The following is a 26,104-nucleotide window of genomic DNA, read 5'->3' as shown; positions in this document are numbered from 1 at the left end:
TCAGAGGTTGCAAACTACCCAATAAAAATACTGTTGGATCTAAAACTATTTTAATCTTATACAGGTATTCTAAAAACGATTGAATTTTCTTCCAAAAAGATTGTATATGTATACATAACCAAACAGCATGAAAGAAAGTTCCAACCGTATCACATCTAAAACACAAATCTGATTCATTAAAACCATATTTCTTTTAATTTTTCAGGTGTCAAATATAATTGATGTAAAAAATTGTAATTAATAATTGCATAACGTGCATTTATCAATCTAGTTACACTATCATAACAGATATCTAACTAATCATCTTCAGAAAAAATAAAACCAATATCCACTTCCCATTTAATTTTAGATCTATCCCAACCCTTTTTATCCATACCATCCTGTAATATTTGATACATACATGAAATATAACCCTTCTCTGATACCTTCATAAGAAAAGTCTCAAATTTAGTCATTTTAGGTAAAATCTTATCTCTACCAAACATACATTTTACCAAAGATCGAATTTGATAATAAAGAAATAAAGAGTTCTTAACAATACCAAAATCTTCCCTCATCTGATTAAAAGATAAAAACTTACCCTCTTTAAAACAATCTCCCAAATCTTTCACACCTTTAAATCTCCAATGCAATAAACTTTGATTATGTATTGAAAAATAAATAAGTTGATTATTATACAACAGACTCAAAGCCAATACTTTACCCCTAGAGCCTATCATTTTATTTTTCTTTATCCATAACATCATTAAATGTTTTAGTATAGGCACATTATATTGTTGTAACAAATTTATATTCCACCTAAACAAAAATTAATGTATTTCAAATTCAGAAATACTTGCCATCTCAATTTTAGCCCAACTAGGAGGCCGTACCAAATCCATCAATGAACTAATAAATTTAAGTTGGGCTGCTTCATAATAATTTTGAAAATGTGGTAAGCGTAGTCCCCCTAACTCACCGATATTAGAGGATAGAGATATACAGGAGTTAGAAGAACCTTTTACTGATTCGGAAATTAAAATGGCTATGCTGGAAATGCCGAATGGTAAATCGCCTGGTGATGATGGATTTTCGGTTGAATTTCATAAAATTTTTTATGATGATTTATCTACAGTGTTTGGGGATGTATTACGTCAAGTTGGAGAACATTATGATTTACCTGAGTCTTGTTCTAGTGCTTTAATTACAGTAATTCCTAAAATAGATAGAGATCCTTTGAAAGTACCTTCATATAGACCAATTTCGTTGTTAAATGTAATTATAAAATAGCTAAAATATTAGCGAATAGATTGGCTATATTTTTACCAAAGTTAATTCATATTGATCAAACAGGTTTTATAAAGAATAGATATGCTTCAGATAACATTTTGCGCGTGATTAGTTTGATTAATAGATTTCGACAATCTTTAGATCACCCGATGGTGATATCCTTAGATGCAGAAAAAGCATTTGATAGAGTTGAATGGAATTTTTCGTTTAAAGTTTTGGAGAAATTTAAGTTTGGTCCTTCTTTTATTGGTTGGATTAAGGCTCTATATAGTAAACCGGTAGCTTTTCTTTGGCTTGGCTTCGCGGACGAAGATTTATGGAGGGGGTAAAAAGTCCACGTCAGCTGCAGGCTCGTTTGTGGCTGACAAGTCCGATGCGGGACAGGCAGACACGGTTGCAGCAGTTGCAGGGGAAAATTGGTTGGTTGGGGTTGGGTGTTGGGTTTTTCCTCCTTTGCCTTTTGTCAGTGAGGTGGGCTCTGCGGTCTTCTTCAAAGGAGGTTGCTGCCCGCCAAACTGTGAGGCGCCAAGATGCACGGTTTGAGGCGTTATCAGCCCACTGGCGGTGGTCAATGTGGCAGGCACCAAGAGAATTCTTTAGGCAGTCCTTGTACCTTTTCTTTGGTGCACCTCTGTCACGGTGGCCAGTGGAGAGCTCGCCATATAACACGATCTTGGGAAGGCGATGGTCCTCCATTCTGGAGACGTGACCCATCCAGCGCAGCTGGATCTTCAGCAGCGTGGACTCGAAGCTGTCGACCTCTGCCATCTCGAGTACTTCGACGTTAGGGATGAAAGTGCTCCAATGGATGTTGAGGATGGAGCGGAGACAACGCTGGTGGAAGCATTCTAGGAGCCGTAGGTGGTGCCGGTAGAGGACCTATGATTAAGGCTCTATATAGTAAACCGATAGCTAGAGTATTGACAAATGGTTTGATTTCAGAATCTTTTAAGTTAACTCAATCAACTCGTTAAGTTTGTCCTTTATCACCAGCTTTGTTTGCATTAGTGATTGAACCTTTAGCACAGTTGATAAGACAAAATACAGATACAAGGTATGAAAGTTTTAGATGAGGAATATAAAATTAATTTATTTGCTGATGATGTATTGGTGTATTTAATAAACCCAGCTCAGTCACTTTTGCATTTGAAGGAATGTTTAATACAATATGGATGTCTTTCTGGATATAAAGTTAATTGGGAAAAAAGTAAAATATTACCGGTAAGTGAAGGAGATTATTCAGTTTATAAGAATATTATTAATTTGAAGTGGACTGATCGAATTAAATATCTGGGTATAATTTTGAATGTTAATTATCAATCTTTATATAAATTAAATTATGCTCTGTTAATGAAAAAATTTTAAACTGATTTGATTAAATGGAAAGATTTACCTATTAATTTAATGGGAAGGATAAATACAATTAAGATGAATATCTTTCCACATATACAATATTTGTTTCAATCTATTCCGTATTTACTTGATAAATTTTTTTTTTCAAGATTTGAATAAAATGGTTAGGGAGTTTTTATGGAGGGGTAAATTTTCGAGAGTAGCTTTGAATAAATTAACTTGGAAATAGGGGGACTACATTTACCACAATTTCATACATTTTTAAAGAATGTTGGAAGCACTAAGGTATGAATGATTTTGAATGACTGATAGCAGTTCTATAGGATATGAGGTTGCTCAAGGGAACTCCTATGGTTTCTAGATCATGATTTATTTCTCAACCAAGACCAGCTGAAACAAAAATTATTCATTTACCGCATTATACTCTTCAGGGTTTGTGAAATTGGCTGCATGACAACAATGACTGCATTTAAGTTAATAAATTTGTGGTAAAGTTCCTGAGATACCCTAAAGAATATCGCATAGTTCAAGCCATTCTCTCTCAGCTTAGAAGGTTTCAGTGTATGCATATGATCTTATCCTTTTGTTGATTTAGCTCACATTGATTTTACAAAGGACCAAGATATGTACCTCTTTCTTCAGAGGCAGCCAATGACAAAGTGGTGAATGTCTGCCAAGCTGCCTGTCTCCCCTCTGGCGAACCTTGCTGTACTAACATTGGCTGTGCATTATCTCTACTGTTAAGGACACTCCCCTTGGATATAACTGTATATGCACCTATTGTCTTTCATTATTGTACCATGAGTTTCGGCTAATAAAAGCCATGATTATTGTTTGACCACATCATCTCTGTCTACTTCATCCACTGGCACTTCAGATGCCCTAAAGAATATCACATAGTTCAAGCCATTCTCTCTCAGCTTAGAAGGTTTCAGTGTATGCATATGATCTTATCCTTTTGTTGATTTAGCTCAAATTGATTTTACAAAGGACCAAGATATGTGCCTCTTTCTTCAGAGGCAGCCAATGACAAAGTTATCGACCAAGTATTCTGATCTTTAATAATGCCTCACCATCATTAGGTATTAATCCTCCGAAATGGTGGAAGTGGAAGACACCTTTGTCCTGTCTTATCGCCAAGACAATTTCCTTGGTCTCTTTGTGGTAGTATACTATCTGGAGGTCATTGACTAAAGGGTTCCACAGGGAAATGTTCTGGGACCTGTGGACTTTGTGATTTTGGTAAATGATGTGGACGAATAAGTAGATAGATGTGTCAGTAAGCTTCCAGATGCCACAAAGGATGGAGGTGTTGTTGATAATGTCGAAGGTTGTCCTGGATTACAACAGGATATTGTCAAGATGCAAATTTCGGCGGTAGCAGATTGTGTTCAATGTGAATTCATAACGTGAGGGTTGAACTTGAAGGCAGAGTATGTGGTTAACGGCAGTGTCACCACAGTGTGGAGGATAGAGGGATCCTGAAATCCACGTCTACAAAACCCTCAAGGTTGTCATGCAAGTTGATAGAATGGTAAAGAAGGTTAAAGTGTGCTGGCCTTCATTGGTCGAGGAATTGAGTTCAAGATCTGTAAGGTAAGGTAGTAGCTCAATAAAACTTGGGTTAGACCACACTTGGAATATTGCCTTCAGTTCTGGTCATTTCATTATAGGAAAGATGTAGAACTTTAGAGAGGGTGCAAAGAAGATTTACCAGGATGTTACCTGGATTAGAGAACATGTCTTCTGAAACAAGATTGACAGAGCTAGGGCTTTTCTCTATGGGGTAAATAAAGACATGTGGTGACTGAAAAGAGATATGCAATATTATGAGAGGCATGGTCAATGTTCACAGTCAGCATCTTTTCCACAGGACGGCATGGTTGGTATAGCAGTTAGCGCAAAGCTTTTACAGCAACAGTGATCGGGACTGGGGTTAGAATCCCGTGCTGTGTGTCAGGAATTTGTATGTTCTCCCATGTCTGTGTGCAGTTTCTCCCACCATTCGAAGCGTACTTGGGGTGTAGGATAATTGGGTGTAAATTGGGCGGCATTAGTTCGTGGTCGGAAATGGCCTAAATCTAAAAAAAATTTTAAAAATAATGGGAAATACCAGTTCCTGTTTAAATGAGTGGAGATACATGTTGATTTTCTTTCTCTCTCTCTCTCTCTCTCTCTCTCTCTCTCTCTCTCTCTCCCTCCCCCTCCCCCTCCCTCCACCGTCGCCACCCCTACTCCCACATATAGAGCATTTAAAAGTCTCTTAGGTAGGGACATGGGGTTATGGGTGTGAGGTACGGAAGGATTCGATGGAAGTAGGTTTATATGTCAGCACAACCTCACGGGCTGAAGGGTATGTACTGTGCTGTAATATTCAATGGTCTATTGTTGGCAACATCAATTAATGTTGGGATCTTGTAACAAGCTATTCAACCGATTCAGCCTAATTGCTCCATTTTACAATGTTAAAATGCCGATTATAGTTAAATGATGCAGAAGGCAAGGTGAGGAAGACAAATGTAGGAGAAACCTAGAGTGAAACAAAAAACTAATCTACATTTTATTGACAAAAGGAAAACCATGCTCTTGGCTTACCTTTACCATGGTTAAGGAGTAATGATACGACTCTGCTTTAATAATTGGCATGGGGTGAGACAAAAGTTTTAGGAACACTTTCTGACTTTCTCCTTGAAGAACTGGGCTGGGCTGCGATGATTTAGAACTGCGAGAAAAAAAACAGCTAATAGCATTCCTCAGATTATTTTGTATCATATGTCAGCTTTAATCAGAATAAAAAGTGAACATTAAATATTTCAAATTGAATTTTTTAATCCAAGGTAGACCAAGTATTTGAAAATATTTCAACTCACTACTCTTTGACAAAGGTTTTCCTCGGAACCCATGCAGAGAAAACAAAATTGTCAATGCCGGAGGTTTCATGGATATTCACCTGTCTTGCAAGTGTTGACTTTTTAAAATATTTTGTGCAATAAGCTGTACAAAATCCAAGTATTACATGTCTGAGGCCCAAACTATCAAAATAGCAACCATCTATTTCTTGAGCAAATCAAATTAGAAACCAACTCCACAAGAGACAAGACAACACAAAAAGCAAGTTAGATGGACAATAAAAGAACAATAAATTAGATTGAGAGATAAAAGTCACAAAAGGAAACGTGTTAAACAAGGAAGTCTGCAGATGCTGATTGCAATGTAATAAACAAAAGTGCTAGAGAAACTCAGCAGGTCATGCGGTCTTGAAAACTTTACTTCCCATCTTCAAACAACATGGCTTCCCCTTTGCAGCCACCAACTCAGCGCTTATCCACACCTCAATTCAGAATCAGGATTTATTGTCATGAACAAGTCATGAAATTTGGTGTTTTGCGGCAGCGCCATGGTGCAAACGTTTACCTATCTCGAGTTTACCTATCTCGGCTGCACCATTTCATCAGATGCAAGGATCGACAATGAGATAGACAACAGACTCGCCAAGGCAAATAGCGCCTTTGGAAGACTACACAAAAGAGTCTGGAAAAACAACCAACTGAAAAACCTCACAAAGATAAGCGTATACAGAGCCGTTGTCATACCCACACTCCTGTTCGGCTCCGAATCATGGGTCCTCTACCGGCACCACCTACGGCTCCTAGAACGCTTCCACCAGCGTTGTCTCCGCTCCATCCTCAACATCCATTAGAGCGCTTACACCCCTAACGTCGAAGTACTCGAGATGGCAGAGGTCGACAGCATCGAGTCCACGCTGCTGAAGATCCAGCTGCGCTGGATGGGTCACGTCTCCAGAATGGAGGACCATCGCCTTCCCAAGATCGTGTTATATGGCGAGCTCTCCACTGGCCACCGTGACAGAGGTGCACCAAAGAAAAGGTACAAGGACTGCCTAAAGAAATCTCTTGGTGCCTGCCACATTGACCACCGCCAGTGGGCTGATAACGCCTCAAACCGTGCATCTTGGCGCCTCACAGTTTGGCGGGCAGCAACCTCCTTTGAAGAAGACCGCAGAGCCCACCTCACTGACAAAAGGCAAAGGAGGAAAAACCCAACACCCAACCCCAACCAACCAATTTTCCCTTGCAACCGCTGCAATCGCGTCTGCCTGTCCCGCATCGGACTTGCCAGCCACAAACGAGCCTGCAGCTGACGTGGACTTTTTACCCCCTCCATAAATCTTCGTCCGCGAAGCCAAGCCAAAGAAGATGGTGCAAACGTTCATATTATAACCATCTTACATCATTAGAAGAAATTTTTTAAATAAAAATCGTGGTGCAAGAAAAGTAAGGCAGTGCCTTCGGTTCACTCACTATTCAGGAATCTGTTGGCAAGCGGGGAAGGACTTGTGTCATTGAGTGCTCGTCTTTAGGCTCCCCGATGGTAGCAGAGTGAAGAGGGCATGGCCTGAGTGGTGGGGGTCTTTGAGGATGGAGACTGATTTTTTAAGACACCGGCTCATGTAGATATCCTCTATGGAGTGAAGTCTGGTGCCTGTGATGTAGCAGGCTGAGTTAACAACCCTCTGGAGTTTATTCTTGTCCTGAGAGTTGGTGCCTCCATACCAGGCAGTGACGCAAGCAGTCTGAACGCTCTCCATTGCACACCTGCTTTCCACAACGACTATTGCATCTTTGATTCCCTCGTCCATTCATTCCTTCCCACTAATCTGCTTGATACCTATCATGTGACCGCGGGAAATGTTACACTTGAGCCCACACCACCTCCGTCTCCACCATTCAGGGCCCCAAGCAGTCCATCCAAGTGAAGCAACACTTCACTTGTAAATCTGCAGAAGTCATCCACAACATCCAGAACTCCCGGTGTGGCCTGCTCTACATTGGAGAGACTGGAGGCAGACTGGGAGATTGTTGAGTGCCTTCGCTCTATCCACTGTGATAATGGGGAACCTCTCAGTGGTCATTTCAATTCCACATCGACAAGTCAGTCCATGCCACTGGAGTTGAGCTGCAAATTGGAGAAACAACACCCAATATTCTGTCTGGCCATTCTCCGACCAGATGACATGAACAGACTTCCCAGTTTCCATTAGGCCCATTCTCTGACTCTTTCAACCAGCTTAGTAAGGGATTGCTTAAGGTGGTATGTGGGTTGGAAGAAAAAGTTTGAAAATCACTGTTTTAATCGTAGCTAATTGACTCATTATGTGCACAATTTCATAACTCCAAAGGAAATAAGCCAATGACAAATTTTCTCAAGCAAAATATTTCAACAACATTTTGGTCAAGAGCAGTGATCCTCAACCTTCTTTTCCAACTCACACACCATTAAGCAATACCTTACTAATCACAGAGCACGAATGGCATAAGGATTGCTTAAAGTGGTATGTGAGTGGAAAGAAAAAGGTTGACAACCACTGCTCTACATCCTCTGCACAATTTGCATTTCAACTCAATTTAGTGTAATAGGCAAACTTAGATACATTACAGTTGGTCCCCTGTAATGAAGGATTCAGACCATGCTTTTGCTTATGCAAGGCTGTGTATCAGTAACCTACTTTGAGAATAATGCTAAATTCCACTATGGGGCCCAGAGATGCAGTTATTTGACAAAAAGACATCTGGTACCAAGAACGTTTAATCTTCCTGCTTGTTAGCCAGTTGCTGTTTGAGATTGATGGGATTGTTGGTCGCAGACTGTCAGGCAAGACCTTGAAGCTAAGTAAACCATTGTATTCAAAGTGATAAGCTAGAAAAGTTGTGGTATTTGATAAAAGCCTAGACGTGCTCGGTTATCTTTTTTTTTTGCGCAGGGAATATGTGCTTGGGTAAGCAATTTTTGGGTAATATAAGCCGTGGTCCCGTTGCTGAAGTTTCAGACTCTCCGAGGGGTGGAAACGTCTCTCAGCATGAAGAAGAACTTCTAGAGTCCAACCAACGTCCCAGTCGGGGGAGGTGGAGAAGCTGCTACCAGCGCCCCGACAACCTACTACAAGTGTGCGGTCGTTGCCTCGCTTTGGCACTTGGAACCAGTCTAGGCGTTGATAAGTATAATTGTGAAGGGTTTGCATATTGTAGTTTGAAATCAGCTTAAGATTTTGTAATAAAGATTTGTATAAACTGAAGTGCTCTCTGCGTGTGTCTCTGTTTTCTTTCGGTAGCTCTTGCATTTCGACTCAATTTAGCGTAATAGGCAAACTTAGATACATTACAGTTGGTTCCCTCTTCCAAACCATTACTGGATATAGTGAACAGTGTATCTGGTCTTCATACCAACATTGAGAAGCATACTAAAAGGTGACATTTGTTTTGATAAATACTTGTACTGCACTAAATAGTACTTTTCCTTCAACAATTGTTACCACATGCACAAAACAAGTAATATTTATTTTAGTTGAGGCAAAAGAATTGAATCTGCTGAGCCATTTAAAGGTATTTTTTATAATATTTTAGGGGCTTCACGGTTGGTTTCGCGTGGCATGGTTGGCGTAGCGGTTAGCACAATGCCTTTATAGCATTAGCGATCGAGAACGGAGTTAGAGTCCGACGCTGTCTGTAAGGAATTTATATATTCTCCTCATGTCCAGGGCTCTGGATTCCTCCCGCCACTCCAAAGGTACTGGGGTTGTAGGTCAATTGGGTACTATTGGGCAGCACGGGCTCGTGGGCCGAAATGGCCTTTTATCATTCTGTATTTATTTTAAACTTTGGACTTTGGATGGACTATGGCCCCTCACCCCAAGTCCAAAGCCCGCTGCGCAGCTCAGACGGCAAAGTCCTCCTCAGCGACAAGATCTCCATCCTCAACCGATGGTCAGAACACTTCCAATCTCTTTTCAGTGCCAACCACTCAGTCCAAGATTCCGCCCTGCTCCAGCTCCCTCAACAGCCCCTAAGGCTAGAGCTGGATGAGGTTCCCACCCTGGATGAGACATATAAGGCAATCGAACAACTGAAAAGTGGCAAAGCAGCAGGTATGGATGGAATCCCCCCAGAAGTCTGGAAGGCTGGCGGCAAAACTCTGCATGCCAAACTGCATGAGTTTTTCAAGCTTTGTTGGGACCAAGGTAAACTGCCTCAGGATCTTCGTGATGCCACCATCATCACCCTGTACAAAAACAAAGGCGAGAAATCAGACTGCTCAAACTACAGGGGAATCACGTTGCTCTCCATTGCAGGCAAAATCTTCGCTAGGATTCTACTAAATAGAATAATACCTAGTGTCGCCGAGAATATTCTCCCAGAATCACAGTGCGGCTTTCGCGCAAACAGAGGAACTACTGACATGGTCTTTGCCCTCAGACAGCTCCAAGAAAAGTGCAGAGAACAAAACAAAGGACTCTACATCACCTTTGTTGACCTCACCAAAGCCTTCGACACCGTGAGCAGGAAAGGGCTTTGGCAAATACTAGAGCGCATCGGATGTCCCCCAAAGTTCCTCAACATGATTATCCAACTGCACGAAAACCAACAAGGTCGGGTCAGATACAGCAATGAGCTCTCTGAACCCTTCCCCATTAACAATGGCGTGAAGCAAGGCTGTGTTCTCGCACCAACCCTCTTTTCAATCTTCTTCAGCATGATGCTGAACCAAGCCATGAAAGACCCCAACAATGAAGACGCTGTTTACATCCGGTACCGCACGGATGGCAGTCTCTTCAATCTGAGGCGCCTGCAAGCTCACACCAAGACACAAGAGAAACTTGTCCGTGAACTACTCTTTGCAGACGATGCCGCTTTAGTTGCCCATTCAGAGCCAGCTCTTCAGCGCTTGACGTCCTGCTTTGCGGAAACTGCCAAAATGTTTGGCCTGGAAGTCAGCCTGAAGAAAACTGAGGTCCTCCATCAGCCAGCTCCCCACCATGATTACCAGCCCCCCCACATCTCCATCGGGCACACAAAACTCAAAACAGTCAACCAGTTTACCTATCTCGGCTGCATCATTTCATCAGATGCAAGGATCGACAATGAGATAGACAACAGACTCGCCAAGGCAAATAGCGCCTTTGGAAGACTACACAAAAGAGTCTGGAAAAACAACCAACTGAAAAACCTCACAAAGATAAGCGTATACAGAGCCGTTGTCATACCCACACTCCTGTTCGGCTCCGAATCATGGGTCCTCTACCGGCACCACCTACGGCTCCTAGAACGCTTCCACCAGCGTTGTCTCCGCTCCATCCTCAACATCCATTGGAGCGCTTACATCCCTAACGTCGAAGTACTAGAGATGGCAGAGGTCGACTGCATCGAGTCCACGCTGCTGAAGATCCAGCTGCGCTGGATGGGTCACGTCTCCAGAATGGAGGACCATCGCCTTCCCAAGATCGTGTTATATGGCGAGCTCTCCACTGGCCACCGTGACAGAGGTGCACCAAAGAAAAGGTACAAGGACTGCCTAAAGAAATCTCTTGGTGCCTGCCACATTGACCACCGCCAGTGGGCTGATAACGCCTCAAACCGTGCATCTTGGCGCCTCACAGTTTGGCGGGCAGCAACCTCCTTTGAAGAAGACCGCAGAGCCCACCTCACTGACAAAAGGCAAAGGAGGAAAAACCCAACACCCAACCCCAACCAACCAATTTTCCCCTGCAACCGCTGCAATCGTGTCTGCCTGTCCCGCATCGGACTTGTCAGCCACAAACAAGCCTGCAGCTGACGTGGACTTTTTACCCCCTCCATAAATCTTCGTCCGCGAAGCCAAGCCAAAGAAAAGAAAAGATTTATTTTAAAAATTAATTTATTTTAAAAATATATATTTTCTGAATGCCTGAATTTGTTGATAAGGTGGACCTAACCTAAAGGACGAACCGAGAGAGGAGATGCAAGAGATTGCCCATGCTGGAATCTGGAGCCAATTCCAGAATGTTGCCTGAATTCCAGAACCAAGCGCAACAGCGTCAGCAACCCGGGATTAAGTCTGGCGCTGGCTGCAAAGAGTTTGTACATTCTCCCCATGACCACATGAGCTGGGTGCTTTGGTTTCCTCCCACATTCCAAAGATGTATAGGGTAGTAGGCTAATTGGTCACATGAGTGTATTGGGCACCGCAGGTTCATGGGTTGGAAGGGCCATGTTACTGCACTGCATCTCAAAATTAATTTTAAAAAATTACAAACTCCTCCAAATCAGCTAGCTGAATAGTAAATCATTGCTTGGCAATGAGTCCCTAATTACATACAGCAGGACCCAATGGCCAGCACACCTAACACCATACTCAGAAAACGGAGTCGACTCAGTCATGGTAAGGGTCAGCAGAAGAGGTTTCAAAGCTTCAGGGAAAAGGAAAAAAAAGTAACATCCCCAGCTCCTCCTGGGAATTCCGAGCTCAGGAGCACTCACAATGGGGAAGGGGTGACTGGGATAACATCAAACCCACTGGTCAGGAGGATGCTGAAACCCAGGATAAATGGCACAAGGAGTGGGTTCCTCAGAAACCAACAATCCACCTGTTCTACAGAACACTTCCTGCTCCATCTGCGCCAGAGCCTACAGGTCTTGCATTCGCCTGATCCCAGAGCCCAAACTTCTGAAAGCCTAGCCATGGTCTTTGAAGAATACCCTGCATTTATAATTATTAAACAATTTAAATATGATTCTTTTTTTAAAAAACCTTTACATTTCTGAGCAGATGCCAATATACTTCTGGATCAGCTGCACCTGTTGATGGTAGGGAAGGCTGATCACAGCCTGGTCTGCCAATTCAATCAATTCCATGAGATTTCTTTCACTCTGCAAAGAGAAGAATGCAATTAGGCAGAAAAGATTCCTTCACTTTCTAAAAATTACAAGCATAATATGAAGGAAAATATCACATATTATCTTTGCTTTATGCAGAGGCAATACACCAAGAAATATTCCATGCACGTCAGCTGTCATGAGAAAAAACTTGCACATATATTGGGCAAATCAAGTTGGTCGAGGCCATCTTGAGGAGGACAATTAAATGCATCCATTTAAGCTTACAAGGGAACATGCTGTCTTCTATCTGGTCCTGTGTAATGGGACAAGCAAAATGAATGACCTTGTAGACCGGGACCCTCTCAGAAGGATTTCTCAGATCAGATCATTATTAACATTGTGCAGAGGGTTTTGGATGTTCCTGTGTATGACTTGTAAAAGGTTTGTTTGTAGGTGCCACAGATATTCAAGAAGGCAAATGGAATGATGGCCTTCATTGCCAAAGGGATTGAATTTAAGAGCAGGAAGGTTCTGTTGCAACTGTACAGGGTACTGGTGAGGGAGCATCTGGAGTACTTCATGCAGTTCTGGTCTCCGTACTCATGAAATAATACACTGGCTTTGGAAGCAGTGCAGAGGAGGTTCATCAGGTTGATTCCAGAGATGAGAGGATTAGCCTATGAGGAGAGATCGAGGAGGAATAGACAAGATAGAGACAGGAATGATACTTCCATTGGTAGGTGAGACTAGAATTAGGGGATATAGCATTAAGATTTAGGGGAGTAGATTTAGGACGGAGATGATAAGTTGTTTCTCCCAGAGAGTTGTGAATCTGTGGAATTCTCTACCAAAAGAATCAGTTGAGGCGATATCAATAAATATATTTAAGACACGGGTGGGGTTTTTTTGAATTAAGGGTTCTATGAAAATGGTCGGTAGGTAGAGCTGAGTTCACTGCCAGATCAGCCATGATTTTGTTGAATGGCAGAGCAGGCTCAAAGGTCAGAAGGCCCACTTTTCTTTCTGAAGTTCTTATGGGATAAGAATCTGAAGATCGTCACTTTGTGACATAAACAGAAAATATTGTCCAACTATTGCATCGATTCAAAGTAGTATATTCTGAATTATTTCTCAGTGGTTTGTCTCTATGACATTGAGGACATCTGGGTAGTTCTGGTGTCTCGGGTGGAAAACGTTGGTTTTTATATTTTAAAAAAAGTACCATGGTATATAGTCAATAGTTTAAAAAAAAGAACAAAAACTTAACAGGTATTTAATGACATAAAAATCTGGCATATCTTGAACATTTGAGATAATAACTAATTACAACAGATGATGCATTTTAAAAAAAATTAAACGGCAGTGCAAAATTTGTATAGAAGCCCAATTTTTGTTTTAAAGGAACTCTTGAACAAATAAAATATTTTTAAATTTAGAACTCATTTTATTTGGGGTACAGAGTGAAATAACAAAGCTTTTTCTGCAATTCACTTTTTTTGCTCTAAAATTACTGTAGTTATGCATCATATGTTATTTACTTAATGTCTTTTTATTCAATTTAAGTTTACTTTTATAATTTTTTTTAACAAATACCTATTCAGCTGCAGCAAGTCAGAATTTTGGTGCCTATACAGATTCATTGTGCAATATATGACAATAAGCCTGTTATTATCAATTTCAAGCTTACTCAGAAGAAAAATTACCAAAGCGCCTCATCTCTGTAGCCAGACAGGTGAACAATAAGAAAGTCTGGGAACATCTTCTATAGATCATTCTCATGAGGAATGGTATTCAATGGAATAGAATTAATATATCTCAATTAAAATGAGCAGCTTTTAAATTTAAAAAAAATAAAATATGAATATATTTCATTATTTCAAAATAATAATATTTAACACAACAAAGGTTGCAAAACCAATTCAAATGATGTGTTGTTCTGAGTCTATAAATTGATCCACTGTGGTGCCTCAAAACAATTCACTTATCTGACTTGCTGTGTGAAAACAGAATCACAAATTGCCCTTTGGGGGGGAAAAGAAGCAAATCAGTCAAATTCAACAACTATTTTTTCTCCCCAGAACCAATAATAAGTGTTAGTGTATACCTTTGTTTCAACATCGTTGATAAAAGAACATGCATACTCCATTGAGTGCGCTACCTCGGTAGCTCTCTTATAGATATGGTAGCTCTGCAAGCTGATCTGTTCCAGGTAAACAGCGATAGACTCATGAATGCTGAGATAGGTCAAACAGAATGGGACGTCCAGCGACAGAAGGTAGAGTGCATTTCCTATGCTCTCTGGCAGAACTTCACCAGCCTAAAAAATTAAACACTTTGTCACAAATATAATCATTGTTTTTTTAAGCCTGGTAACAGGCCCCTCCAGCTCACAAGCCCAATTAACCTATAACTCCCATCCGTTTTAGAAGGTGGAAGGAAACTAGAGCACCTGGAGGAAACCCAAGCAGACACAGGGAGAACATACAAAGTTCTTAGAGTTAGAGTTGGATTTGAATCTGGGTCGCTGTGCTGTGACAGTGTTGCACTAACTTGAGTCTATTTAATATCTTCCAGAAAGATATGAAATAGTACATGAGCAATTTATAGAATTTTATGGGATAGACAAGATTCTTAACTAGGTGCCTTCTGAACACTTGCTATGGTCATTTTTATGAATTATTAAGTTACTGAGCCGCATTTTGTAGAAGATCAAAATGATTATCATCTCCCTTGTTTTGAAAACAGAAAGCAATGAACAAAGTTCACTATCTCCAATGATTATATCCTGGAAAATATATATCCAATTAAATATCTGGAAATGCCAGCCTTACACTGCATAGCAATGTTCTGAAGAAGGAATGAACTCAAACTCTTAATTGACCCATCCATAACTGAAGTCTGTCCATGATGATGTCTTATAACCCTTCGTTATTTACAAACTGACTTCTACAATCCATTAAAGCAATAAGAGCATTCTCTTAAATCTTTTGAGTCAGCTTGAAAGATCCCTCTAGGAACTACAACTCAAAATTATCTCCAACAGGAAGGCAAGTACAGAAAGAAAAGTGGAGGACTTTAACTACACGATTATTGGTTCTCAATGATCCTTTGGTACATTAGTTCAATCATTAAGACACCTGATGAGAATTAGGAAACACTTTATGCTGACAAGATAGTTGCAGCCAGTCGATCAATTCCCCTTAACAAACCTTCCCGATCTGAACCACTACCTATAATCCAGTATTTCCATTTGGATGATCATTTGCTACATTATTATGACACATTTAGCTAATCATTAACCAAACATTTAACTTTCTAACTTGATATCTTTATTGAGTGCCACCTTCTTAAACTTTTGACAGAAAGGCTGATTGGGACCAATATTGAAAGAAATGTTCTGGATTCAATTCACAATACAGTACAACTCCAATTATCCAAAATTGTCGGGACCAGGCTTATGTTGGATAAATGATTTTGTTTTTGGATAACTAGTCTTTTTTTTTTAAAAACAGCCCAGTAGCAACATCAAATCACTTGTATTAATGTTTAAACAACAACAAACAACAAGGGAAGACTTTTTAAGCATTAAAATAATGTTTAATTCTCACCAAAAAACACTGGCCACAACACTACTGCCAATCACTCAGACCTCCCAACCACTGCCGCCGATTCCCGACAACCGATACATCCCCAGCGCTGCCGCTGATCTGCAAGGAGGCTTCCCAGGCTGGTGGAACACTCACTGGCAAGTCGGCAGGCTCCTATCTCCCAGTCACCGGAGCCCCCGATGCCAAAATCCCCACTCTGAATCCTCCTCTAAGCCTACCAGAGTCCGGTGTACATGTGCGGTAGCAGACAGAGGGGATGATTCGGCATCAGGAGCTCTGATGTGGGAACACCATTGAGCCCGAGGTCCCATTCCTGCCCAGGAGGTCGCTCTCCTTGATGACACCAGGACAAGGGATTCTTCCAACTGCTTGCAGCTGGGAGACAGAGGCACGCAGTTTGAGAGAGTTGGAGAGAAAAGTCAATAGGGGAAGGTAAAGAAGAAATGGAAAGGTGGGGGAGGGGGGTGGAGGGTGTTACCTAGAAACTGGACAATCATTATTCTAATTTCATGTCAAATGAAATATTTTTCAACCTGTGAGGTTAGTTCAGCTCTGAAAAAATTTTGGATAAATGAGGATTGCTTGTTTATCTGGAAAAAAAATTTAAAATTCTGATAAATAAAGATTTACATCGGAGAATCCGATTACATATTGTAGTACTAGTGGGATTCGCTACATGACTGACTCTCCAAGGTATAAAAAAAGCTATGAAGAGGAATGGGATGAATACTGATAGGAACTTGATGGCAACTATTGATGTGAAGGGCCTATTCTGTGTTGTATTAATAGGACTCTAATTTTTAAATGGAATGAAACAAGGAAGGCCAATTGCTACATGTTTTTGTTAAATGTACCACAACAAAGTTATTCCAAATTTAAATGCTACCTCACATTTTAATTGAGTGAAATTTACATGGTACATAACAGTCTGTGTACAGTTTAAAGTTCCACTGTATAATAGGTGCCTTCATATCACAAAACACATAGGCCCGGATTTTAATCTAAAGAATAATGCTCATCTGGCACAGACCCAACACTGTCTACGATCTAGGAATTTTATCTGTCTGACTGAGAAGGAGCATACAGTCAGCGCAGATTAAATCTCATAGATGAAGATGCCTTTCAGAAGACCCCCTGGCTAATTTCATCTCCCCAAGATCAGTGGATCTACTAGCTGAAATGCCAATCACCATGAAATGAATATAACTGCCCAAAGGTTCTCCTAACACAAACCTACTGAGATTTATAAAATGGTTGGGTGCATTTAAGATAGAACTTCTTGATATCAAGTTACATCTATTTTAGCAACCCTGTACTTTTAGATGATTTGGGAGTAATGTTGTTATTATTTTATTTTATATAGTAATGTCATAAGATGATTATAATATGAATGTTTACTCTATGATGCAGCCACAAAACACCGAATTTCACGACAATAAATCCTGATTCTGATATGGTGAATAGTAATGACTCCATAGATTTTCTCTCCACCTTATAAATACTCATAAATTACAGCATCATACTGAAAAATACATCACATTGAATGAGATCAGAGATATTCAAACTGAAGAACTTAGACAGAGCCTACACAAGGGATGTACAAGGTCAATGATCCAGTTATCCTGACAGATTTATGGTCCTATTTAGATTGCTTGATCCCCAAAGGTAAGCAGGGAAGAAAACCAGCACGATTTAAACTTTAAGCAACATTTATCACTAAAATTCACTGGAGACATCACATTGTCATTTTATACGATTTAGAGATTCTACTCAGCAAGTCTGGGCAACACAGAAGTACCACTATAAACGCTGTTGTCCCGCAGCTCAAGCAACTCAGGTTCAATACTGACCTCTAGTGCTTGCATACTCTCCCTGCAGCCCCTTCGGTTTCCTCCAAGTGTTCCAGTTTCTTCTCACATCCCAATGATATGCCTGTTGGCAATATTTGTTTCTTCTCTTTTTGCACGTGAGTGGCGGAATGTGGGGAAAAGGGAGGAGGAGAAATCGATGGCCATGTGTGGAGAATAAAGATTTCGGTGCAGAAGTGTGCAAATTGAGGCAAACTGGTGTTTGATGGTTGGCGCAGCTTTACTGCGCTGAAGGGGGTCCGTTTCTGAGCTTTGTCACCCAGATCATTGGTTTTAGAAACATTTCTTAAAACACCTGTAATGATGCCATACTTATTTCATATTATTTCATATAGTTGATGGCCGCACTGCAGAGAGAGTTACTGCACAGAGTGAAGTAAAAGCAGTCACCCCACTATTATTGCAATGAAATTCCAGACGGAAGAAGGAAGCATCTTGAAGATTTGGAATTCTTTCAAAATCCAAAGTAAACCTTCCACAGTAAGTGATATTCTGTAATGTTTGCAGAACTGACTTTGCTTGGCTGCTTTCTGAGAAATTGCTCATGGGTTTGTTTGTTTTACGATGGTTTGTCACAAAAATAATTCATTTTTTTTAGATTTAGACAAATAGCACAGTAATAGGCCGTTTCAGCACACGAGCCCGTGCCACCCAAATTGACCTGCAATCCCTGGTACGTTTTGAAAGGTGGGAGGAAACCGGAGAGCTCAGAGGAAACCCACGCAGACATGGGGAGCATGTACAAACTCCTTTTAGACAGCACGGGATTCGAAACCCAGTCCCGATTTTTGGTGCAGTGACAGCGTTGCGCTAATTGTGCCGCCCAAAAGTGAGTTGAAAGTTGCAAACATTTAATATCGTGCCCCACCCAAAATAAGTATTTCCCCGTGCAATTATTGTGACTCACATCACAGTTGTGTACCTGTCAGTAAAAATTGCTGCTTCATTTTGTGTACAGCCATTCTCAACAGAAAATTGTATTTTAAAAAAATATATAATTATCAGTGTACCTAGACACAACGACGAACCACAGAGCCATGATGGCACACAAAGCATTATTTATCATGCATAAAATCATGGCTGATTGCGCAAAAGGTCCATTTTTAATCCTGTGGGTGCAGCAGGGACAAGTGTATCGGCTCACCTTCTCCACAGGGAGGACTGTTTGAAGTAAACGCATGGTGAATAATGCAATGCTGACAAACGCCATTCGGTGGTGCACTAGAGTCACTTCTGGTTGATCCACGGTAATGCTGCTACTATGATAAGCTAGCACCTCCCCTAAAGCATCCAAGGTTGCTCGCAGACTGTCCCTCTGTAAATAACAAGAAGAAACACATTTGAAGTACCAGAAATCAATAGTATTGGTTGACTGCATGCTGCAACTGTTTTCAAAGCTGTAATAGTTTCTTCAACTTAAATAAAGATCTAATAATCAATATCATTGCATGCTGAGAAAATAAATTGCCAATTAAACATTTAGTATCAAATAATATTACTGTTTAAACATGTGCACCATTCCAATAGTAAAAACAGATGAAAGATTCATGGATGAGAAGATACCATGTGATCTAACAAAGCCCATTGGCTCATACTGCATCTCACTCAATCTGCCCATAAAGTGCATTCTCAACAAGTACATTTCCCTGACCTACCAGTTATTTAAAGGATTTCATACAAAGATCATTCTGAGGGAAGAAATAATTTCACAAAAATAATACAACACAAACCTTGCCTCCGCAAAATGTTGGATTATAAACAAATGAGCTGCACCTTAGCCATTGGATTTCTCCAGGAACTTCTCAAGGGGTTAGAATACAATGTGATGCACCACACATTGGTCAGACAACCAAGTCCAGCATTTCTGTCTATGGTTCATACTATGTCAAGCTACTTTTGGCATTCAGTCTAGACCAGGGGTAGCCAACTTTAAATTTTACATACAGCACAGTAACAGGCCACTTCAGTTCACCTCACGCGCCCACCCCCCTTCCCACACACACACACACCCCCACCCCCGGGCCACAACATATTTAAAAAGTCTTGTCTTCTTTTCACCTCACTTAACACAAATATTTTTATTCAGACTGTAGGAAAAAAAGTGCTGAAGAAACCAAAACTTGGCTGCTTCACAGGGAAGAGGGCCCATAAACTTTGAACTGGGGGGGGGGCATAGCCAAAAAATATGGTTGAGAATGGCTGATCTAGAGTGCTGCATTCAATTATGACTAAGATACCTCCTGAAAATAGTAATGCAATTCACATGGGCAGGAGTTTGATGATCATAAGATTATGGAGAACATTTAAAAGGAGAACAAGCAAGGAAGTTCATGTCGTATTCAAGTGTGGAAATAAAGGTAGTACAGGACAGATGCAAAGACTTGGGCAAGATGCAGCAGTGCAACCAGGGTCTAGATCAGGGGTGGCCAACCTTTTAATTTAGACAAACAGCACAATAACAGGCCATTTTGGCCTATGTGTCCGTGCCGCCCCATTAACTTCTGGTATATACACGTGGCCTGAAATGGCCTGTTACTGTGCTGTATGTAAAAGTAAAAGGTTGGCTACCCCTGGTCTAGATTGAATGCCAAAGGTAGCTTGACATAGTATGAAGAAACTCTCTTATTTGGTTGTTGGAAAATCAAGAACAAGTGACATCATTTTTAAATTAGAGCTTGATCATTCAGGAACAAAATGAAGACTTGTTAGACTGAAGAAATTTAGAACTGTTTATCCCCCAAAAGGCTTTAAAATTTTCAATAGAGTATCAAAGGGAAAATGAACACTCACCTAGTGTGGACTGGTTTCAAGTTGTGCATTTATTATTTTCTATGCTATACATTTATTATTTACTACTTCCCTCTACTGGTTAGAAGCAGAATACTCATAATTGAAAATAGAACATCGAAATAGCCATGGCCAGTGAGATTTGATGCCAGATTTAATTGGGGTAATTATAATTTATACTGGGAGAACAGGAGAAGTAATTCTTTCTGTATGCCAAGTCCAATGAATGTTTTTCTATAAAACGAGAATAGAAACATCCATCAGATTGTTCTTTATAGGTTATGGCCTTTCTAAAACCGAGGGAATCCTACAATGATCACTCTTCAGCTTTTCCAACCCCATCCCAATTTATTCGTATCAATCTTATTCAATGCAGGGCCAATTTTTTTTTTCCCCCCCATACACAAGAGAGCTGTGGACATTTATGAAGATAACTAATACATCCTAACCACCACACCAACTACTAGAAGAGAACCACACTGGCTGCAAACCATTGCTGGATTGCACAGAGTTTGTGAAAGATAATACATAAATGTAAGTCTCTATTTTATCTATTCTAGACATAGAACTATAAAACACTGCAGTGCAGAAACAGGCCCTTCAGTCTACTAGTCTGCTCCAAACATGCATCAATAGATCAAAGAAAATTCATCAACTAAAAAGAAAAATTCAAGGATAATTCCCAGTGAGGACTTTTAAACTTTTGGAAAGAAAGGAGTTTGCAGAATACCTGATATCCACAGGGAGCAAATAACCCAAACAAAAGTACAAGCTGTTACTAATTTAAATCATTTGCAAAAGATACTTCAGATCAATTCAGTTGCTTCTTAATATTTTGTAGGATCCTGCCTACAAACATATTGCCCTAAAAGCCCTACCAGTTCTCGACCAATAAGGCTCTCATCCTCCCAGATATCTTCAGAGATTGAATCTTTGATGAGCACCACTAGTTCTGTCAACAGCTCTAGCACACATATCACGGTCTTCCTGCTACCTGCAAAAAGAATGAACGTCAAATATTCACTGAGTTAATAACATCAATTATATAACAAGCGTACTGAATATCGAGCAAACAAAATCCATACCTGCATTTGCACACGAGAAAAAAATTCCAGAAAAGATCACAAAAATCTATGCATAGTAATTGTTTAAAAGCCCAGGTTGCTTTATTGAAAAAAAATTCAATACAATGAATGCTGTTTTTAAAACGTGTGTATCAACCTCATAAAAACAAGATTTAATTCTTGCAAAAAGAATATTATTTTATCTTGCAAATTCAATCTGCTATAAATAATGGTTGCCACACTGCAACTTTCAAAACAGTAGGTATGATTACAGATTTTCAACCTGAAGATGATTTTCCTTTCAGCAGGTCAGTTGCCAGAAGTTGGGGTTTTTTAAAGTCAGAAATGAGAATAGTGCAGGGGTGACCAAACTTACTTAACGTAAGCACCACATATCATAAACTTCAGATGTTTGCAAGCCACATATCATTTGGAGCAAATCAAAACCCACTCACATTTAACTTAGCACATCAGATCATCTTTAATTAAAATGCCAACTGATCTCCCTTTCTGTCTCTGGATCAAGAGCAACAAACATTCAAACAAGTAGATTTAAAAGGGCAAGTGATATCTTTATTGTACTTCTCTTTAATTTCTTAAAGATGAGAAAGTAATTAAGTAGATTTTGATTATTAAATCGATTTGAACATCTCTTCTGGTGGCAGTGGGAAAAAATTGGGTGGAATATGGCAAGTACAGATGGAAGGGACAACCATGAAAGGGATTAATTTTCAAATTTTGTTGACCTTATGACTTATGATGTTCCCTGTCATCTATTGCCTTATCTCTATTCTGGTAGATTTTAATCCATATTGCAGTAGTTATCAACACTGGATGGTTTATTTTTAACTTACAGCACAGTAGAAGCAGATTCCAGTCATTTAAAATATGCCGCCCAATTACACCCAAATCAACTTGCAGCCCCGACATTTTAAAGGCTGAGAGGAAACCAAAGCACCTAGAGAAACCCACACCAACATGGGGAAAATTCAGAAACTCCTTTCAGACAGTCGATTAAAACTCAGGTCGCTGGTGTTGTAATAGTAACCATGGCACCCATCTGATAAGTTGCTCAGTTTTAAGAAAATACATCAGCTAAATGACCTTTAACAGAATCTATTAGAGCTAGGGTGGCCATTCCAAAGGAGGACAACACACACATATATTGATCTACACACACACATACATATCCAGTGTGTTTGCATTTGTTGTTTTTGTAATGCCATTTAATTTAAATTTATTGAAGAGATGGGTGTGCGAGAGATGCATGCACGAGAGATGCATGTGTGTGGTGTGTCTGAGACACGTGCGTCTGAGACACGTGTGTCTGAGAGATGTGCGTCTGAGAGATATGTGTCTGAGGGATGTGTCTGAGAGATACGTGTCTGAGATATATATGTGTGAGATGTGTGTAAGATATATGTGTGTGAGATATATATGTGTGTGATATATATGTGTGTGTGATATATATGTGTGTGTGATATATGTGTGTGTGTGATATATATGTGTGTGTGTGATATATATGTGTGTGTGTGATATATATGTGTGTGTGTGATATATATGTGTGTGTGTGTGTGAGATATAGATATATGGATATATGTGTGTGTGTGTGATTATATATGTGTGAGAAATAAAATTATAAGCTTTTGTCAAGAATTCATGCTATTGAACATTGCAAAATAGCTGGCTTTCTAACAACGTAGTTCCTCCACAATGCAGGGACACATTGTATAAAGAAAAATACACCAAACCCCCCCTCCAAAGTTCCACTTAACTTTCCAACTGCATAATTAGCCTCCAATTGACCTACTTCACGCCTTGCTGATTGTAGTTCACAACAGTGAGCAAAAATCTGACAGGGACTATGTTTGTAGCTAAAGATGATAAATCTAGGCCAGAATGCCTGTGCACAATGCTGAATGATGCCAATTAAAAATCAAAAATTAATGGAAGCATAACAGGAACAATTAATCCAGAAATATTGAAATAAATGTTCTCTTTCTTCATTTGAATATTACCATCCCAAGAATTACCACATACAAGAGTGGCATTGTGGCAAGAGTGGCACTGTGGCATTGCATTTCCATTAGAATTATTTTTGTCCCATTAAGATCATAAATGTATGCAACTTGAATGCAATAAATATATCATTCAGTAGTTTCAAAATGCACTTCTAAATTCCCTGTAATAAGCAAGAGGCAGAAAAGAATTCAGATTTCCTCCTCACAAAATAACTGAAACCCAAACATTGAAGGAACTTCTCCATTCCACAACAGTGTATTTTCAGATCAGTTGGGCCATTTCATTTTAACTACAGCACAACTCTGATTATCCGAAATTTGATTCTACAAAATCCTAATTTCTCCGAAAAATTTTAAAATTTCAGATAAATGAGGACATCCGAAACAAATTAGAAATCATAATTTATATGAATTGTTTTCTGAGCCGGGGACATCAGGCTCCTGGTGGCAGTAAGGACTTTGGGTTCCCAGGAAAGAACAGGAACTTCGGGCTCCCAACACGAGCAGGGCCTCAGTGGGGAGGTGTTGGTGATCAGTGGCGGCCAGCATTTTATTTTGTGAGATTTAAACATTATTTTAATGCTTAAAAAGTCTTCCCTTGTTGTTTGCTGTTGTTTAAACACCGTTACAAGTGATTTGCTGTTGCTACTGGGCTCTTTTTAAAAAATAGGCCTGGTCCCAACCATTTCAGATAATTGGAGTTGTACTGTGTAGTTAGAGGCAAAGATCTACAAAATATCAGTCGAGTTCAGTTTCAGGAACTGATCAATGCTGCTCAACCACACAATAACATCAACGTCTCTATGTGCATTTTAATAAAGGCATTGAGAAGTTACCAACATTCAATCATTCATCACCAGGCAGATTTTCCTCTGCTTTCAAACTTGGTCTATGAAACAAAGAGTTAAAACTTCACTATTTCTCAGAGAACAGTTTGCACCAGGCATCTTACCTATTCTGAGCAAGGGTACTGCATGCTCTAGGACAGCCACACAAAACTGTGGAAGACTAAGTTGCTGGAATTGAAGCTCCAAGGAATCTTCGGTTTCCATCTCCGGCAACTCCAAGTGGGTCAGGTCAGCAACAGAATGCTTAGATATGGGACTTCGAGAGTTAGGAATTCCTTGGGAACTGCTGGCACTGTGATTGAAACATTCAAACGTAAAAATATCATTAAAGCATTCATCAACTCTTATTCACTGAAACTTCTGCAGAAAGCACTGAAATTAGACTGTCCATCATTAATTCTGCAGCACACTTCAATTTCTCTTACTGGATTCCATTTCCGGCCATCATACAAAAATTATTGAAAAGGGCAGCTATTTCACATGGCAAAATGCAACCATCTTTCATGAGATGGATTTGTAACTATTATGTATAAACACAGATATTAAAACATCCAGGGGCACTAAATGTTCCTGCTGATGCTACTCCAATAAAAAGATGGTGCAACCGGACTAAGGTCACCAAACTGAAACATTTAAATTGCCTGGAAATCTGAATTTAAAACATCCCCAAATCAATTTGAGTTTCTAAACGTTCTGAAGCTTTATTTAAAAAATATTACCAAAAAGAAGATGGAGTCTCAGAAAATCCCCCATAAACAACAACTATTAAATTCTTTTACTTCAAATTTCCAGTCAAAGAGAATGTATAATTCAGTCTGGGCACCAACCACAACCCACCTTCTAGACACCGAGCACTGATGGAAGGGGTGAATTTCACAAGAACGTGCCACCACATGAGAAAAATCATTGGGCACAAAAACAAGAAAGAAATACTTTTATTTTTACATTTCTAACCCATACTCAATTTCTTCAGAGCTGTAAATGGTTAGCTCAGAAACCAAATGTGCAGCAATTACATTATGATTCACAGGATGGAATAAAGGGGAGAAATTTAAAAAAACCCAGGATGGCAAATTCAACTCCACTACTCATTTACAGCCAAATAATTTATCACTGTGAGCTGTTACCCTGATGCAAAGCAAAGTCTGAAAAATCTGAAACAATTTGATTTAAGTACTTTATCACTATCACACACTCCATGACTCTAAATTAAATAGTGCATCAATGAAAATTTTCACAGATCGTTAACAGCCACTTCTTCCAGACTGAAGTAAAAATATTAAAGAAACTCAAACAACCCGAATCATCTAATAAACAATATCAATGCTTGCCATGTAGTTATAATCTCCATGATTAATTAGCTTTTAATTGAGGTGTGTGTACTGCAATTTCAGGGAATGGATAACAACAGAATATTAATTTCAAGTTATTACAGTTGGATGTCATGATTATCCAGGTGAATTTTGATTTTAAACCTACGATTCATAGCTTCACGGAATTTAGTTTTGTGTCAAAATGTTCCAGTCTTTTTACATTACCCTGGTCAGCTACTGATGAAACAAACTTCCAAAAAAAAATCAATGGAAGGATGTTGGCAATTATTTTTAATTGCGGTTTTTTTTAAAAAAAAGAAATT

The 26,104-nt window shown here is 39.8% G+C and overlaps 1 protein-coding gene across 5 annotated transcripts in view; it reads right to left on the bottom strand.

Annotated features, from left to right (window-relative positions):
- Positions 1–26,104, bottom strand: part of rttn (rotatin) — a 397,420-nt gene that overhangs the window by 319,648 nt on the left and 51,668 nt on the right. For all 5 annotated transcript variants that reach the window (XR_011352026.1, XR_011352027.1, XM_069920391.1 and 2 more), the window contains exons 9-14: positions 24,573–24,760; positions 21,414–21,529; positions 18,893–19,063; positions 14,377–14,589; positions 12,211–12,323; positions 5,218–5,344 (exon numbers count right to left, since the gene is read on the bottom strand). Coding sequence is in view for 3 of the 5 variants with exons in the window: in XM_069920391.1 (XP_069776492.1) it covers positions 5,218–5,344; positions 12,211–12,323; positions 14,377–14,589; positions 18,893–19,063; positions 21,414–21,529; positions 24,573–24,760 (928 nt within the window). In the remaining 2 variants the exon portion in view is untranslated. The remainder of the gene's footprint in view (positions 1–5,217; positions 5,345–12,210; positions 12,324–14,376; positions 14,590–18,892; positions 19,064–21,413; positions 21,530–24,572; positions 24,761–26,104) is intronic.

The sequence above is a fragment of the Narcine bancroftii genome, chromosome 2, assembly GCF_036971445.1.
Source record: "Narcine bancroftii isolate sNarBan1 chromosome 2, sNarBan1.hap1, whole genome shotgun sequence".
NCBI classification, from domain to species: Eukaryota; Metazoa; Chordata; class Chondrichthyes; order Torpediniformes; family Narcinidae; genus Narcine; species Narcine bancroftii.
Note: the sequence above shows the minus strand (reverse complement) of the source record. Positions and strands in the feature narration are given on the sequence as shown.